The sequence below is a fragment of the Pan troglodytes genome, chromosome 6 (assembly GCF_028858775.2).
Source record: "Pan troglodytes isolate AG18354 chromosome 6, NHGRI_mPanTro3-v2.0_pri, whole genome shotgun sequence".
In the NCBI taxonomy this organism is placed as follows: Eukaryota; Metazoa; Chordata; class Mammalia; order Primates; family Hominidae; genus Pan; species Pan troglodytes.
This window is the reverse complement of record NC_072404.2, coordinates 172,639,566-172,654,005: the sequence shown is the minus strand read 5'-3', so window position 1 is coordinate 172,654,005 and position 14,440 is coordinate 172,639,566. Positions and strand designations below refer to the sequence as shown.

Below are 14,440 nucleotides of genomic sequence, written 5' to 3'. Positions count from 1 at the left end.
CGGGGCTGGTTTGGGAGCAGAAACTGGCGTTCCCTTCACCTGCCCCACAGTGGGTGCCTCTGCCACCATGGAGGCTGTTGAGGACTGCAGGACACAGTCCAGTGGTCCTGACATGCTGAGTGCTTCATTTCTAAAATGAGCTTTGTTTGGAATATTGGGGAAATTGTGGCTAAGTTTTTCATGCAGATTAGGGTTTCTAAAGATACTTGTTTAGTAATTATCCTCTGATAGCATAAGGCGCATCACTAGGCCATCTTTACACTGTGTATTCAGAGAGACAAAGGAACACACCTCACTAGTGTCCTAGTTCGTATGACATCTTCATAAGAATCAGTCAACCAAGGGATAACAGAGTCAACACAGACAAATGGGCTTTATTTTTATTTTTAAAAAGTAAGCCGGGGGCAGTGGCTTATGCCTGTAATCCCAGCACTTTGGGAGGCCAAAGCAGGCAGATTGCCTGAGGTCAGGAGTTCGAGACCAGCCTGGCCAATATGGTGAAACCCCATCTCTACTAAAAATACAAAAAGTAGCCGGGTGTGGTGGCACATGCCTGTAATCCCAGCCACTCTGGAGGCTGAGGCAGGAGAATCGCTTGAACCCAGGAGGCAGAGGTTGCAGTGAGCCAAGATTGCGCCACTGCACTCCAGCGTGGATGACAGGGTGAGGCTCCATCTCAAAAAAAAAAAAAAAGTAAAAACAGAATTATACTGTTAATTGTACTTGCCTTCTGGCCGTTGATTTTCATGAAGTCACTTGGAGTGAGTCACACTGGATTCTCTGTGGTACCAGCCTCTCCAGGCAGGATGTGTTGCTGCAGAAGCCCCTGTCTGGGGAGAAAGCGCTCAGAAATGAGGGCACCTCGCCATTCAGATGCTTGGCCCCGCACACCACTGGAGGACACGGCAGCTCTGTGCTTGAGGAAGCAGCATCCTTCCTTCTTCTGTGGTTCACTGAGGACAGCATGGACGCGTGTTCACGGGCCGCAGACCGCCCGACAGCTTGGCGTTCACCTAATAAATTTACAGGTTTTCACGGACAGTTTCGGGATGACCAACACCAGGACACACACATACACACAGATGAGTCTGCACATGCACGTGCACTGGAATCCAGAGCTAAAGGACACTTAGAAACCGCATCATCCAAGCTCCTCACTCCCTGAGCACACCCACCGCAGAGATATGGAGACTGAGGCCCGGAGACACTGACGTCCAAGCTCTTCACTCCCTGAGCTCACCCACCATACAGATATGGAGACTGAGGCCCGGAGACACTGACGTCCAAGCTCTTCACTCCCTGAGCTCACCCACCATACAGATATGGAGACTGAGGCCCGGAGACACTGACGTCCAAGCTCCTCACTCCCTGAGCTCACCCACCATACAGATATGGAGACTGAGGCCCGGAGACACTGATGTCCAAGCTCCTCACTCCCTGAACACACCCACCATACAGATATGGAGACTGAGGCCCGGAGACATGACAGGCCTTTTCCCACAGCCAGGCAGTTTGTGTCAGGAACATAACAGTCATACAAATAAAAAGTATGTTGCAGTGAAATGGAAAGTCATGAGTAGGAGGCGAAGAGTAAGAACGAAGACCGGAGGAAGCCAGAGTAGGTGCCGTGTGATCGCTGGGTGGGGAAGACAGAGGGACACACACCCACCATGTCCGGTTGTCACGCAGATGCCCTCATTGGAAAAAGCAATGTTAGTAGAAACTCACTTGATTTCCTCCACAGCCACTTATCCTGCCCGAAAACCTTAAATGTAGTAAAATCTCTGTGTGGCCAGTTAAGTATTTGCTTGACTTTTCCTCGAAGCCTGTGTGAGACCACAAGGAGGCCGCCTGTGGCCTTTGCAGTTGCTGCTTCCACAAAATCCTTCTGCCCAGAATCATTTTCTGTTCAACAGAATGTGCCTGGAATTAAATGAATGTAATTGTCTCCTGCATTATTGTGAAACCGATGACACATGTCACCACTCGGATCATCATGCTGTTCCCGCCTTCCCAGTGGCCCCCACAGGACGGCAGGTGGGCGGGAGGGAGGTGAGGCCGGTCCCCACTCAGTCTGCGCAGCCCGCACTTCCTGTTCAGCCATCCCCCTCCCAGCACCCTGACTGTATTTGCTCCTGTCTTAGGCATTGGAGCAGGTGATGGGTGTGTGGACTTTAGGACACCTTAACAATTCAGACCTAAATCAACAGTCACCTTATCGACCCTCCTGCAACCCTGTCCAGCATTTTACTTTCAATCACCTATTTCTCATTTTGAAAGCAACTAAATGTGCTAGTTTGAACATGCTTACAATTTTAAAATGTGTTGCTGTAGAAATTGCTCTGGGCAAAAAAAAAAAAAACACACACATACACACATTTCAGAAGGAGGCGGGGCTTTCCTTTTTATGCATCACTATTTGCAAGGAAGAGACAGGGGTCTCTGTAAATAGCTGTCACCCCCAACAAATGCATATTTCAAAAAATCAAAACTCCTTATTTCTGCTAAGCATTTTTCTACTGAAACATTCTAATTGGGGCTTTCAGTGACGGTAACATAATTTTACCTGTATTATGTGTGTTGTGGCGAATTTCAAAACGAGGTCCAGTTTTAATTACGAATCACTAAATCAGATGCACAAAAAGCTTTTCTCCCTGCTTCCCCCCAGCCCCCGGCTAGCGTCACCGTGTTGTTCTGTGAGAATAACTTACATCTGTTCCTTTATGCTCGCCCCTCTTTTATGGTGAACATAATTATAAGGTGCATTTGGTGCCTTCTTTTGTGCTGACAGCCATCATCTCTGGGGCTGGTGACGGCTGCACGGGGACTCACTGGCTCGCTGTTCAAGAAAACGTGCCCCACGTCAGCTTCCCAAATGCAGCGGCGCTTAAGGTGACACCGGGGCCACCACTGATGTCCTCGTGCGTTGGCTTAAAATTGCATAGGGTTAAAATTTGCTCATTTTTCACTGTGTTGAGAAATGTATTCTTAATAATTACCTTGAAATCTGGAACATTGTAAATCTCGAATCAAACCCTGATAGCAAAAGAGTCCATTTTAGTCCTAGACACAATAGAAGAAAGGACTGTGGGTCAGATGCACAAGCGGCTGCCTCCCCAAGGTGAGGTTCCCCCAGCGCAGCATCCGGCTCTCCAGGGGTCAGTCTCTGCAGACGCTTCTGGGAGGTGTGGGGAGGAGCTGGTGAGCCCTGGGGATGATAGTGATGTCCTGGTATCTTCGTGTCCTTTGCAGGGTGGCCTGGGCTTGCCCTCTGGAAGACAGAACCACCTCCATCTGACGCCCCTCAGCAATGTGCTCAAATCTCGCTTGCCTCTCGAGGCTTTGTCCTCAAGTTCTTTTTTCTGTGCTTAATCTTCGAAATAAATGTAATAATTATGGTCTTCTAAGCCAACCTTCTACCATTGGAGCTAGCAAGATGCGTTCGGACAAACTGGGGAGCCGGAGAGCCCACACCTGCCCTCTTTGTTTCTGGTCCCTGCCTGGTGGGGAAACAGAACAGGAGGCCACTCCCAGCAAGGCCCTTCCGCCCCGGCTCTGCCACAGACCCAGGCCCAGGCCCAGGCCGACCGGCTGTGCCTGTGCCCCCTTTCCAGGATACACAAAAACAAGCCCCCACACACAACGAGTTAACTCCAGCAGGGAAGCAGCAGGTAGCGCTAGTTCGTTCTCCCAGGACGCTGGCAAGTTTGTCCATGAGGCCTGGAGGAACCCTGTTCACACTCTCCATTGAGAGCTTGGAGCTCAGCCTCACCCCAGCCAGCCCTGTGGCTCTAGCAAGAGGCTCGTTCTCCTGAACACAGGGCAGCCTGGGTGGGCTCCGTGGCCAGGAAGCTCTGGGGTCACTTGCAGGCTGGAAAGCTCATCCATGTCATGGGGTCGCACCTGCTGAGTGGGCTAACAATGGCTGCCTGCCCTCCTTGGGCTACTGGTCTTCATTTCTGTGGATGCTGCTCTTAGAACCTCAACCTCCGGTATAAGGAAAGCATTTCAGACGCAGTGGTTCAGGCTCAAGGCTCGGGACAGCTGGGTCCCTACCTGTGCCGGGTGCTCGTTTGAATCAACAAAGGGCAAGTTGTGTGTTGCTCAGTTCAGGAGACGCCACCTTTCCCTCTTCCTGAACCCGGGCTCTGCTTCCTGGCTTCCTAACCTCCGGGCTCCGTAACCTCTGGGCTTCCTAACTTCCGGGCTTCCTAACCACCAGGCTTCCTAACCTCCTGGCTTCCTAACCTCCGGGCTTCCTAACCTGGCTTCCTAACCTCCGGGCTTCCTAACCTCCTGGCTTCCTAACCACCAGGCTTCCTAACCTCCTGGCTTCCTAACCTCCTGGCTTCCTAATCTCCGGGCTTCCTAACCTCCTGGCTTCCTAACCACCAGGCTTCCTAACCTCCTGGCTTCCTAACCTCTTGGCTTCCTAACCTCCGGGTTTCCTAACCTCCGGGCTTCCTAACCTCCTGGCTTCCTAACCTCCGGGTTTTCTAACCTTCCGGCTTCCTAACCTCCAGGCTTCCTAACCTCCAGGCTTCCTAACCTCCAGGCTTCCTAACCTCCTGGCTAACCGCTGTGGTGTGGTCTTGTCTCCGCAGATGGATCACGACCCGAGGAACCCCGCGTACATCGCCACCCAGGGACCGCTGCCCGCCACCGTGGCTGACTTTTGGCAGGTGAACATTTTTAAATTAAAATCTCTCTTTCTGAAAAGAAGATCTCAATAACTGGGTCACGAATCGTGTCTTGAATCTGATTAAGCCAATCAAACTTCTTACAAATGCTCATCAAATGTTACTTATATCAGAATTTCAGTCTGTTCATATTTTTTATTATCAATCTTTTGTTTTCCAAAACTTGAGTATGAAAAAATTCCCTTTGAGAGATTTAATGCTTTCAAGATCATTACTTTTAAGCCACTTTACATTTGCATTTTATAAAACAGCGAAGATAAAGTTAATAAGTCATTCCATGTTATTGAAATGTGCCTTTTGTCCATGGCGTTGTTATGATGGCGGTCACAGCAGGACCCACGCACATCCTCTATCATCCTCTCCTGGAGTCCTGTAGGGCATCTGAAGGCCAGGCCGTGCTTCTCTATTCGACGCAAGCCCAGGTCACACAGATGAAGGCACAGACATGAGGGCTGACGTGAATGTCAAACGTCAGCAAATAGAGCAACATGCAGAGGGCAGGTGGGGTCTTCCTTCTCCAGCTGCCCCCGGGGTCTCCCCTCACCAGCCACGTGACAAAGCTGAATAGGAATGGGTTCTGGAACCTGGAACGTGGCCGTGAGTTACCGCAGGAGCACAGGCACCGGCCGCGTGTCGGGCACACCAGCCAACCCCGAGCCTGGCAGAGAGGAGCTCCTAAGGAGAGTTGAGCTGGGGACGAAGGTGGGAAGCGACGCGTCACCCATGCGGCAGAATCCAGGCAGGGAGGTGCCTGTCGCAGCAGTGACGCTGGGGTCAGGCTGCAGCCTCCTGGCGATCCGCAGCCCGGGCCTCCTGGCGATCCGCAGCCCGGGCGCCCGTGCAGCACTGGGGTGAGACACTTCCTGATGTCGCTGTGCACCGGAGTTGGTAAATTCACTTCTGCCCCAGGCTCTTCCTATTCCCTTTACTTCCCTTTCCTGGCTTTCCCGTCAGCCTCGCGTGACTCCGATTACAGGAAGGGGAGCCTCCTCTCTCTGCCCTTGAGAACAGTCTCTGCAGGGCTTTCCAGAAAAGTCTGGAACAGATCCGGGTTTCCGAGGGCCTCCGAGCGCCCTTGCATGGTGAGCATTTGAATCCTCAGGTGCCATCATCCCATTTTATGGGCAAGGCACATGGGTATTGGAGAGATGGCATCACTTACCCAGGACAGCTCGGATGACTCCAGGATCTGAAACACATCGGTATGACCTCCTGCCCTTTGTGTCTGCCTGTGTCTTCACACTATTGAAAATAAATAAATAAAACTAAACTGCATCTCTGTGTGACGTTGTTGAAGCTTGTAATCCCAGCATGGCACGGTGAACCTGCGGCACTTGGATGGTTTTGGGGGCACTTGGGCTCCCTACTTGTCACAGCTGGGGAGTCGCCCAGCCCGGTGAGAACATGCCTGTCCCAGAGAAGATGGCACCCTGGGGCCCATCGTCTCGGGAGTTTTGTGGTAGGAAGGTCTTCGCATGGCACACACCTGCCTTCCTGAAACATGGACCCATCTGTCCCAGCGCTGCCCTTAGAATGGAGCCCCAGGGCCCGTCCAGAGATGCCCCCTGCTGCGCACGCTCACCCCAGCTCCTCAGGGAAAAGGACAGAGTGTTCAGAATTGGAGGGCGGGCAGAGAATACCCACGGAGTCCTAATACCACCGGAGTTTTCATCCACCTCAACCCATTACCCAAAATGTGCTTATTTGTGTGTGGCATGGGGTGCCCCCAAATATGTGTTCTTTCATTTTTACGAGCCCTTGGGCCCCCACAGCCCAACATCAACTTCATCTCCTCACCTGTGCAAGACTTCTCTGTCCAGCAAAGCCACAGGGTCTGGAGGGCATCCACGCTCAATGACCACGATGATACCCACATCCACCCTTGGTTCAGTAGGTGCCACATCCACCCACCATCCTGTGTGAAGGCTCTCGGTGTCCATGCTCAACGACCACGATGATGCCCACATCCACCCTCCGTTCAGCAGGTGCCACATCCACCCACCATCCTGTGTGAAGGCTCTCGGTGTCCACGCTCAATGACCACGATGATGCCCACATCCACCCTCGGTTCAGTAGGTGCCACATCCACCCACCATCCTGTGTGAAGGCTCTCGGTGTCCATGCTCAACAACCACGATGATGCCCACATCCACCCTCCGTTCAGCAGGTGCCACATCCACCCACCATCCTGTGTGAAGGCTCTCGGTGTCCATGCTCAATGACCACGATGATGCCCACATCCACCCTCGGTTCAGTAGGTGCCACATCCACCCACCATCCTGTGTGAAGGCTCTCAGTGTCCATGCTCAACGACCACGATGATGCCCACATCCACCCTCCGTTCAGCAGGTGCCACACCCACCCACCATCCTGTGTGAAGGCTCTCGGTGTCCACGCGCAACGACCACGATGATGCCCACATCCACCCTCCGTTCAGCAGGTGCCACATCCACCCTCCGTCCTGCGTGAAGCCTCTCAGCGTCCACACTCAACGACCACAATGATGCCCACGTCCACCCTCGGTTCAGCAGGTGCCACATCCACCCTCCGTCCTGCGTGAAGCCTCTCGGCGTCCATGCTCAACGACCACGATGATGCCCACATCCAACCTCCGTTCAGCAGGTGCTGGGTCCTTTGTGAAGCTCTCACATGCTGACCTGTAGTCTCTGTGGTCCGTGAGACTCAGAGGCTCATAGCATGCCCAGATTCCTGTGGCTAGTGAACAGAAGGCGTGAACCATTTTTCTTACTGTTTATTATGGATAGTTGCAATTGTTGGAGGCAATTCATTTGATCAGTGTTTACATCTTATGGGCTATTTTAGAGTGATAATCAAGGAGCATACATTCTTGAAATTGAAATAATGCATCTCTGTATGAAATAAGTAGAGACAAATTTTAAAGCAAGGTGAAATGCAAGATAATTTTGAGACGCATCTCGGTCAGCAGGTATCAGGTGGTTCCAGGAAACCCCAGCGTCCCTCAACCTGGTCACAGCTTTTCTAAGACAAGAGCTCATGGCCAGTAGCCTCAGCCCTCCCAGGATGTTCTCGAGCATGCCAGCCCAGCAGAGCCTCTGAGAAATTGTGAACTAAAGAAACTCGCTTCATTTTGCTCCCTGCAGACGTCCCTGACCACGACGTCATTGCTTCCACCTCATCCCTCAACCTGGGGATGCCTCTGTGCAGAACGCAGGGGCTGCCCACCATCGATGCCCTAAATCCACACAGAGCAGGACGGAGGAGAGTTGCTTCCTAGCGCAGTCACATTTGCCTGGGAGGCCTCTAAGCCGTGTGTTTTCGAATGTCAGCATCTCTCAGGCGTTGCTCTTCATTGAATAATTACCAGTAAGCCCCAAGATTGACATTCTTAAAAATTCAAAGTTAGGGTTCTCTTTGCCCTCTCTGGCTTAGCAGAATGCAGGCAGAGGAAGAACACCTGTCTTTAAAACCTCCCACGGAAGGCAGAACTTTTCCAAACCCACGGTAACGTGTATTTTTAAGGACAAAGGTGGATTTGAAATGCGAAGTTGGTGATGACGAAGTCAACAGGCTGAGTTGGAGTGACCGTCTCCTCCTGCATCCCCATTCTGGACCATTCTCAGATGCTGAGCAAGGATCGGGACACAGACTGAAGGTTATGGATCATCCCAAAGCACCTTCCTTTTATCTCCGGCTGTTGATGCTGATCTGAAGCTCCTCCTTGGGGCAGGTCCACAGGTGTTTCTTCTCTGTCGGTAATCAGCAAATTCCAGGAAGAAAGCGTGAGCGTGAGAAAGGCCGTGATGGGAAAGACGGCTGTGTCTGCCCCAGGCCCGTGCACTCCTTGGGGGATTCGAAGTGTCCCCCTCATCTCAGCCTCCCTGTCACACAGCTTTTCCCCACCGTGGATTTATGTCAGGGTCCAAATTTCCCTCCTCTTCTAAGGATGTCAGTCATTGGACTGAGAGCTCATCCTAGCCTATGTGACCTCACCTTAACTTGACCACATATGCAAAGACCCTATTTCCAAATAAGACCACATTCACGGGTTCCAGGTGGACATGGATTTGGGGGTACATGCTTCTACCCAGTACAATGGCTAAGAAGAAAAAAGACCTTTTCCAAGCAGCTAATTGGCACCCACATGACGTGGTGATGGGTCAGGAGTCCATTTGGAGGTCACTGGGCGGCTGGGAGGCAGAGGAGCCAGGAGGACCCCAAGTTCCTCAGCAAGAAATGCTGTACAGGGGCCCATGGGTCCAGAAGGGAGGAGCCTGGAAGACGGGTTCAGGGGAAGTCCCCTCGGTGAGCATGGGGCATCGGGGTCACTCCACGCGCACCAGCCTCTCCCCCAGCATGGCACCGCGAGGCCCCATCAGCTCCCCTTCCCGCAGGGCCCACAGCACCTCTGTCCATGCTGCGTCCCTGAGCAGAGCCCAGAACCTGCACGAAAATCCACAGAGGGTCACCACTCACTGCACACACGGCGCTTTCCTGCAGTGAACCAGCTCTATATGGACGCTGGATGCATTTCAAGAATTTGATTTCCAAAATTTGACTTACATCAAGAAATTCCTAAAAATAAATTCATTACCTAAAGGAAGATGTACCCCAAATTAATTCCTTGTCTGTGAGTGCTCTCCAAATCATTTGGCTGAATTCCTGGTCCTTACTCCAGCTCAGAGGGGTCTGTGGAAGTCTGAGTTACAGTTCAGAAATCAGTGTTACTAGTAAGTAGTAAACTGGCCTAGAAATAAAACATCCCTCAAGGAAAGAATACCCATTTTGGGGTGAGGGTGTCATTTTGTCATATAAACTTTTTTTTAAAAGTGTGGAACAATTTTAAAGGAAGAATGGAAAGAAAACTTAAGTATGGGCCAATCTTGTGCTACATTATTTGAAGTCATATCAAGATCTTAGGAAGAAACATGTCCACCGTCCTCTTTGCTGGTCATTCTGGGATGATATCTGGAATATGATGTTCCTTCTGGGATCATAAATTCAAAAAGGGTGCTGACATTCAAAACACAACAGAAAAAGAAGCCAGAGAGTTTGGTGGAAACAGCCGGGGTGGTGAGAGTTTTGAAAATCACTGCAGGAGGCAGAAAAAGCCGTCCTCGGCATAGAGCGCCACCCACAAGCTCCTTCTTCATCCACGCCGCCGCTGTCAGCCCAGACGTCACAAGGAAACTTGGCCTCGGCTGGCGTCTGGACTTGGTGGTGCGTAAAACTTTCTTTTTAAAATCCTAAGACTATTATTTAGATCTGAAGAAGGGTTAAGAATATTCTAATAAATTTTAAATTAGGAACACGAGTTTGGCTGTGAGGTTTTACTGTTTTGTTCAATGCTTCTAAATAAGGAGTCTTAACACCTCATACCCATCCGTTGACACCCCCAGGCGTTGAGCTCTGGTTGCTGTCCACACGCCGCTTAGGGAGGAGGCTGAATATCAGGAAGGAAGACGAGAGGAGAAGGCAGGTCTCCATGGTCCACTCCTGGATCCCTGCGGCTTTGGGTACCTGTCAGATAGCCTTTCTCTAGAAAGCCTTTCTCTAGAAAGTGTATTTTAATCTGCAAAGACGCCTCCCACCTGCCAAATGGGGCCACCTTGAGTGAAAGACACGCACCCATTGGAGGGGACATTCGAGTCCAGTGGGCATAAGGAAAGGGGGCTGGGGGAAGAAAGGAAGTCCCATTTATTGAGCTCTTCAATGCCAGGCCCTGGGCAGGCACTTCCCATATGGGATCTCATTTGGCTGAGCCATTGACCCTGCGATGACGCCGTCGTGAGCCTCCCGTCATTCCACCTTATGGGGTCCCCGGAGGCGTCAGATTCATAGAAGCCTAGTATGAATCTAGGGGGTAGTGGCCAGGGGCTCAGGGAGGGGACAGTGCAGAGGGGGTTGATGGGGACAGGGCTTCCATTTGGGAAGATGAGAATGCTCTGAAGAGCGTGGTGACGATGACGGTTGCAGAACGGTGGGAAGGCCCTTACTGCTGCTGCACTGTGCACTTAAACAAATGGTAAATTATATGTTAGGTATCTTTTACTACAATTAAAATAGAGATATACAGAGCGAGCCCAATTCTACCCAGGATGAAGCTGTGGCCCAGAGAGCCATAAGGACCCACCCAGATCCACACAGCTGGTGGGATGCAAAGCCCATTCTAGACCCAGACATGTGTAGTGCCAGGGTGTCTCTTCAGCACACACACTCCTCACAGATAAAGAAGGCACAGTGACATGAAGACGTCTCTATAAACAGAAAAGAGAGATCCGGCAGCAGTGACCTCGGCATGTCCAGACTAGGTGTTGTTTACAAAAATACACGCGTGCAGAGTCTCAAGGCGCAGAATATGTGAACGTCAAAGTCCTCAGAGACAGGAGATAAAGTGACGCTTTCTCCAGGTGCCGAGACTTCCCCACGGGGAAGCGAGGTCTGCACCTTCCCGGGGACGTGGCCCCACAGTGCGTCCCCAGCCCAGTCATGTCCTGGTGCACAGGGCGGCTGTCACAGAGAAGCCCCTGCGGGCAGGACTGTAGCTGGATCACAGAGAAGCCCCTGCGGGCAGGACTGTAGCTGCAGGATTAGGACTGCCGGGGAGGCAGGGGAGGGGCCGCGGGCATCGATATTCCATCACGGACCACCTCATTACTGCCTGCACCTGCTGCGCCACCTTCTACCACACCCTGTGCTACGCGGCTCACGTCAACTGAAGGGAGTTGGCCACCCGCCATCCCCCCTTTCCTATTTTTAGAAAAAGCTGCAGAATTATGTGCTCTTCTTCCAGAGAGAGCTTCTGTGTGTCACCACCAAACACTGGCTGTGCCCAGGAGATACGCAACAGCTGTTTCTAAACCAGAAATGTAGGCAGCGTAGTCTGTCACCATCAGGTGCGGAGTGGATGTCTGCAGATGTGACATGGAAAGCCAGGGCCCTGGAGCCCAGGCACGGGGACAGCCACCGCAGGAACCCAGGCACGGGGACAGCCACTGCGGGAGCCCAGGCACGGGGACAGCCACCGCAGGAACCCAGGCATGGGGACAGCCACCGCGGGAGCCCAGGCACGGGGACAGCCACCGCGGGAACCCAGGCACGGGGACAGCCACCTCGGGAGCCCAGGCACGGGGACAGCCACCACGGGAGCCCAGGCACGGGGACAGCCACCTCGGGAGCCCAGGCACGGGGACAGCCACCACGGGAGCCCAGGCACGGGGACAGCCACCGCGGGAGCCCAGGCACGGGGACAGCCACCGTGGGAGCCCAGGCATGGGGACAGCCACCGTGGGAGCCCAGGCACGGGGACAGCCACCTCGGGAACCCAGGCATGGGGACAGCCACCGCGGGAGCCCAGGCACGGGGACAGCCACCGTGGGAACTGGCTCCCTGTATGGGAGGCTCAGCCAAGAGGACAACTCCAAAGTTCAGCCTTGCCTCTCCTGTCTGATGAACAGGCTGCCTTTCAGGACGGAGTCAGACACGAAGCAGTTCTCCTGGCCCCCAGAGAGAGCACAAAGCGCTCGCTGAAGTCAGCAGGTGTCCCGCTGGTATCGGATGTGTGTTGACTTTTATTGCACATCAACATTTTACCAAGAAAAAGGTGCACTTTCAATTTCTAGTTTCTGCTTTCTAAAAGTATTCTGTGATGAAGCCTCAGCTGGGGGGATATGTTTTCTCATTTCCAAATTGATAGGCTTGATATAAATACAGCTTTTTATTATTTGGCATCTGTAGATCATAGTTCTTACTATGGTTAAGAAAAAATTCTGAACTTGGAACTGTGGAAGACCCAAAGAATTTAACGGTGTTTCCTTCCAACTGCCTGCCAGCCACCGGTGACAAGGCCGAGGTGCAGGAGAATGACAGTTGACAGCTGACTGTCACCGTGTAGGGCCGCCCACCACCCAGCACCAGTGGCTTGTCTGCCTGTCTGCCTGTCCATCTGCCTGCCTGCCTGTCTTGTCTCTGCCTGTCTGTCTGCCTGTTTGTCTGCCTGTCTGTCTGCCTGTCTCGCCTGTCTGCCTGTCTGCCTGTCTTATCTCTGCCTGTCTGCCTGCCTGTCTTGTCTCTGTCTGCCTGTCTGCCTGCCTGTCTTGTCTGTCTGCCTGCCTGTCTTGTCTGTCTGCCTGTCTGCCTGCCTGCGTATCTGCCTGTCTGCTGTGTCAGCTACTGCACTAGTCCAGGCAGGGGTGGGTGGGAAGATGGCAGGCCTGGATTCCACACCATGCACTGTCTCTGGGCAGCTTCCTTGATCAGCCCAGGATGACCACTGCAGGCATCACCATCAGCACCACCAGCAACCAAACCTCAGAGCATCCAGAGATGACCCTGGCCTGGCCCCGGTGGAGGGGATGGTCCTACACCACCTAATTTTTAAAAACATTTAAATCCTCCAAAGATGGCATCTGCTCAGCCCAAGCTGGTTCACGGCCCCAAGCTACTCACAACCGTTTTAATGTTCCCTCGGCATGTGGGAGGCAGGGCCCTGAGTGTCCCGGACAGACCCGGTGTCCAACAGTGGGGACCCTGAGCATCCAGGACAGACCCAGCATCCAGCAGCGGGGCCCCTGAGTCTCCAGGACAGGCCCAGTGTCCAGTAGCAGGGGGCCCTGAGTCTCCAGGACAGACGTGGCGTCCAGCAGCGGGGGCCCTGAGTCTCCAGGACAGACCCGGTGTCTGGCAGCCTCTCCTTTCTCGTCAGATGTGTCCAGCCCGGGGCCACGGTGTCTGCTCTGGGTCCTTGGTTACCTTAAGTGGTCTGGCTCCAAGAGCATGAGAATGTCCCCAAGTCCCTGCAGCTCCCTAGTGTGGGTGAAGACTCAGCTTGCTCATCATCCTGTTCCACCCTGTGGACAGTGACTGGTGCGAGAGGGAACCTGCTGTGGATCTCACTGACTCTGGAGTGAAGGGAGAGTCAGGAGGTTAGCGGGGGGAAATGACTTCGGAGGCTGCTACCTCACAGATGGGTTGATTTTAAGGCACGTTACTTGATTAAAGGGAAGCATGAGAGTTGTGTTAATTCTTAGGAATTAACATGAGAGTTGTGTTTATTCTTAATTTCTTAGGAAAAACTTGATTTTTCATTTCCATGATTGATAAGTACTTTAACCACATGCCTGAGACTTTCCAGGACATTGTTATATTTCAAAGGTTTGGTCTTGCTGGATTTTTTTCTATTCATAAATTCATGAACCCTTAAAGGTGAAAGAAACTGTTTCTCACGTTGCCTTATCTAAATTTTGGGTTTGAAACCTATGACCTCAAAGCTTGTCCATGGTTCTGCCTGGGACAGTGCAAAGATGGTCGGTCAGTCTCTCGCCGCACACATGCGGAATTTAAAATGCGACTCAAGTAGAAAGGACAGGTCCGGCTTTCCTTTCTGACTGATTCTTACCGCTCCAGCTGAGAACAGCAGGCTCTGCTGCTCCTGTGTGTGATTGGTTCCCAGCCTCCGCCCAGCTCCTCCCCTCCCCACTCCTCCTCCCCTCTTCCTCTTCCTCTCTTGCTTCACAACTGGATCTGATGCATTTATGTCAGGTCCTGATCTTGAAAAGGAAAGGCCGCCCAGTGCAGCACCTCCCCGCAAGGAGACCAGGCGCATATTTAACCGGGAACGTGAGCACAGGCAGAGGCCACAGGGAGTCTCAGTGACGCCTGTGCCAGGTGACTTCCTGTGCGGGTCCAATGCCTGATCACAAAGGCACCCACGGTGGTCACACAAAGGCCGGGTGGAGAGGAAGTCCAGTGTGTGAGTGCAT

At 52.6% G+C, this 14,440-nt stretch overlaps 1 protein-coding gene across 7 annotated transcripts in view; it reads left to right on the top strand.

Moving 5' to 3' along the window:
* PTPRN2 (protein tyrosine phosphatase receptor type N2) overlaps window positions 1-14,440 on the top strand; it is a 1,123,220-nt gene that overhangs the window by 1,062,841 nt on the left and 45,939 nt on the right. For all 7 annotated transcript variants that reach the window (XM_024358152.3, XM_024358150.3, XM_024358149.3 and 4 more), the window contains one exon: window positions 4,605-4,682. In XM_024358152.3, the coding sequence (XP_024213920.2) occupies window positions 4,605-4,682 (78 nt within the window). The remainder of the gene's footprint in view (window positions 1-4,604; window positions 4,683-14,440) is intronic.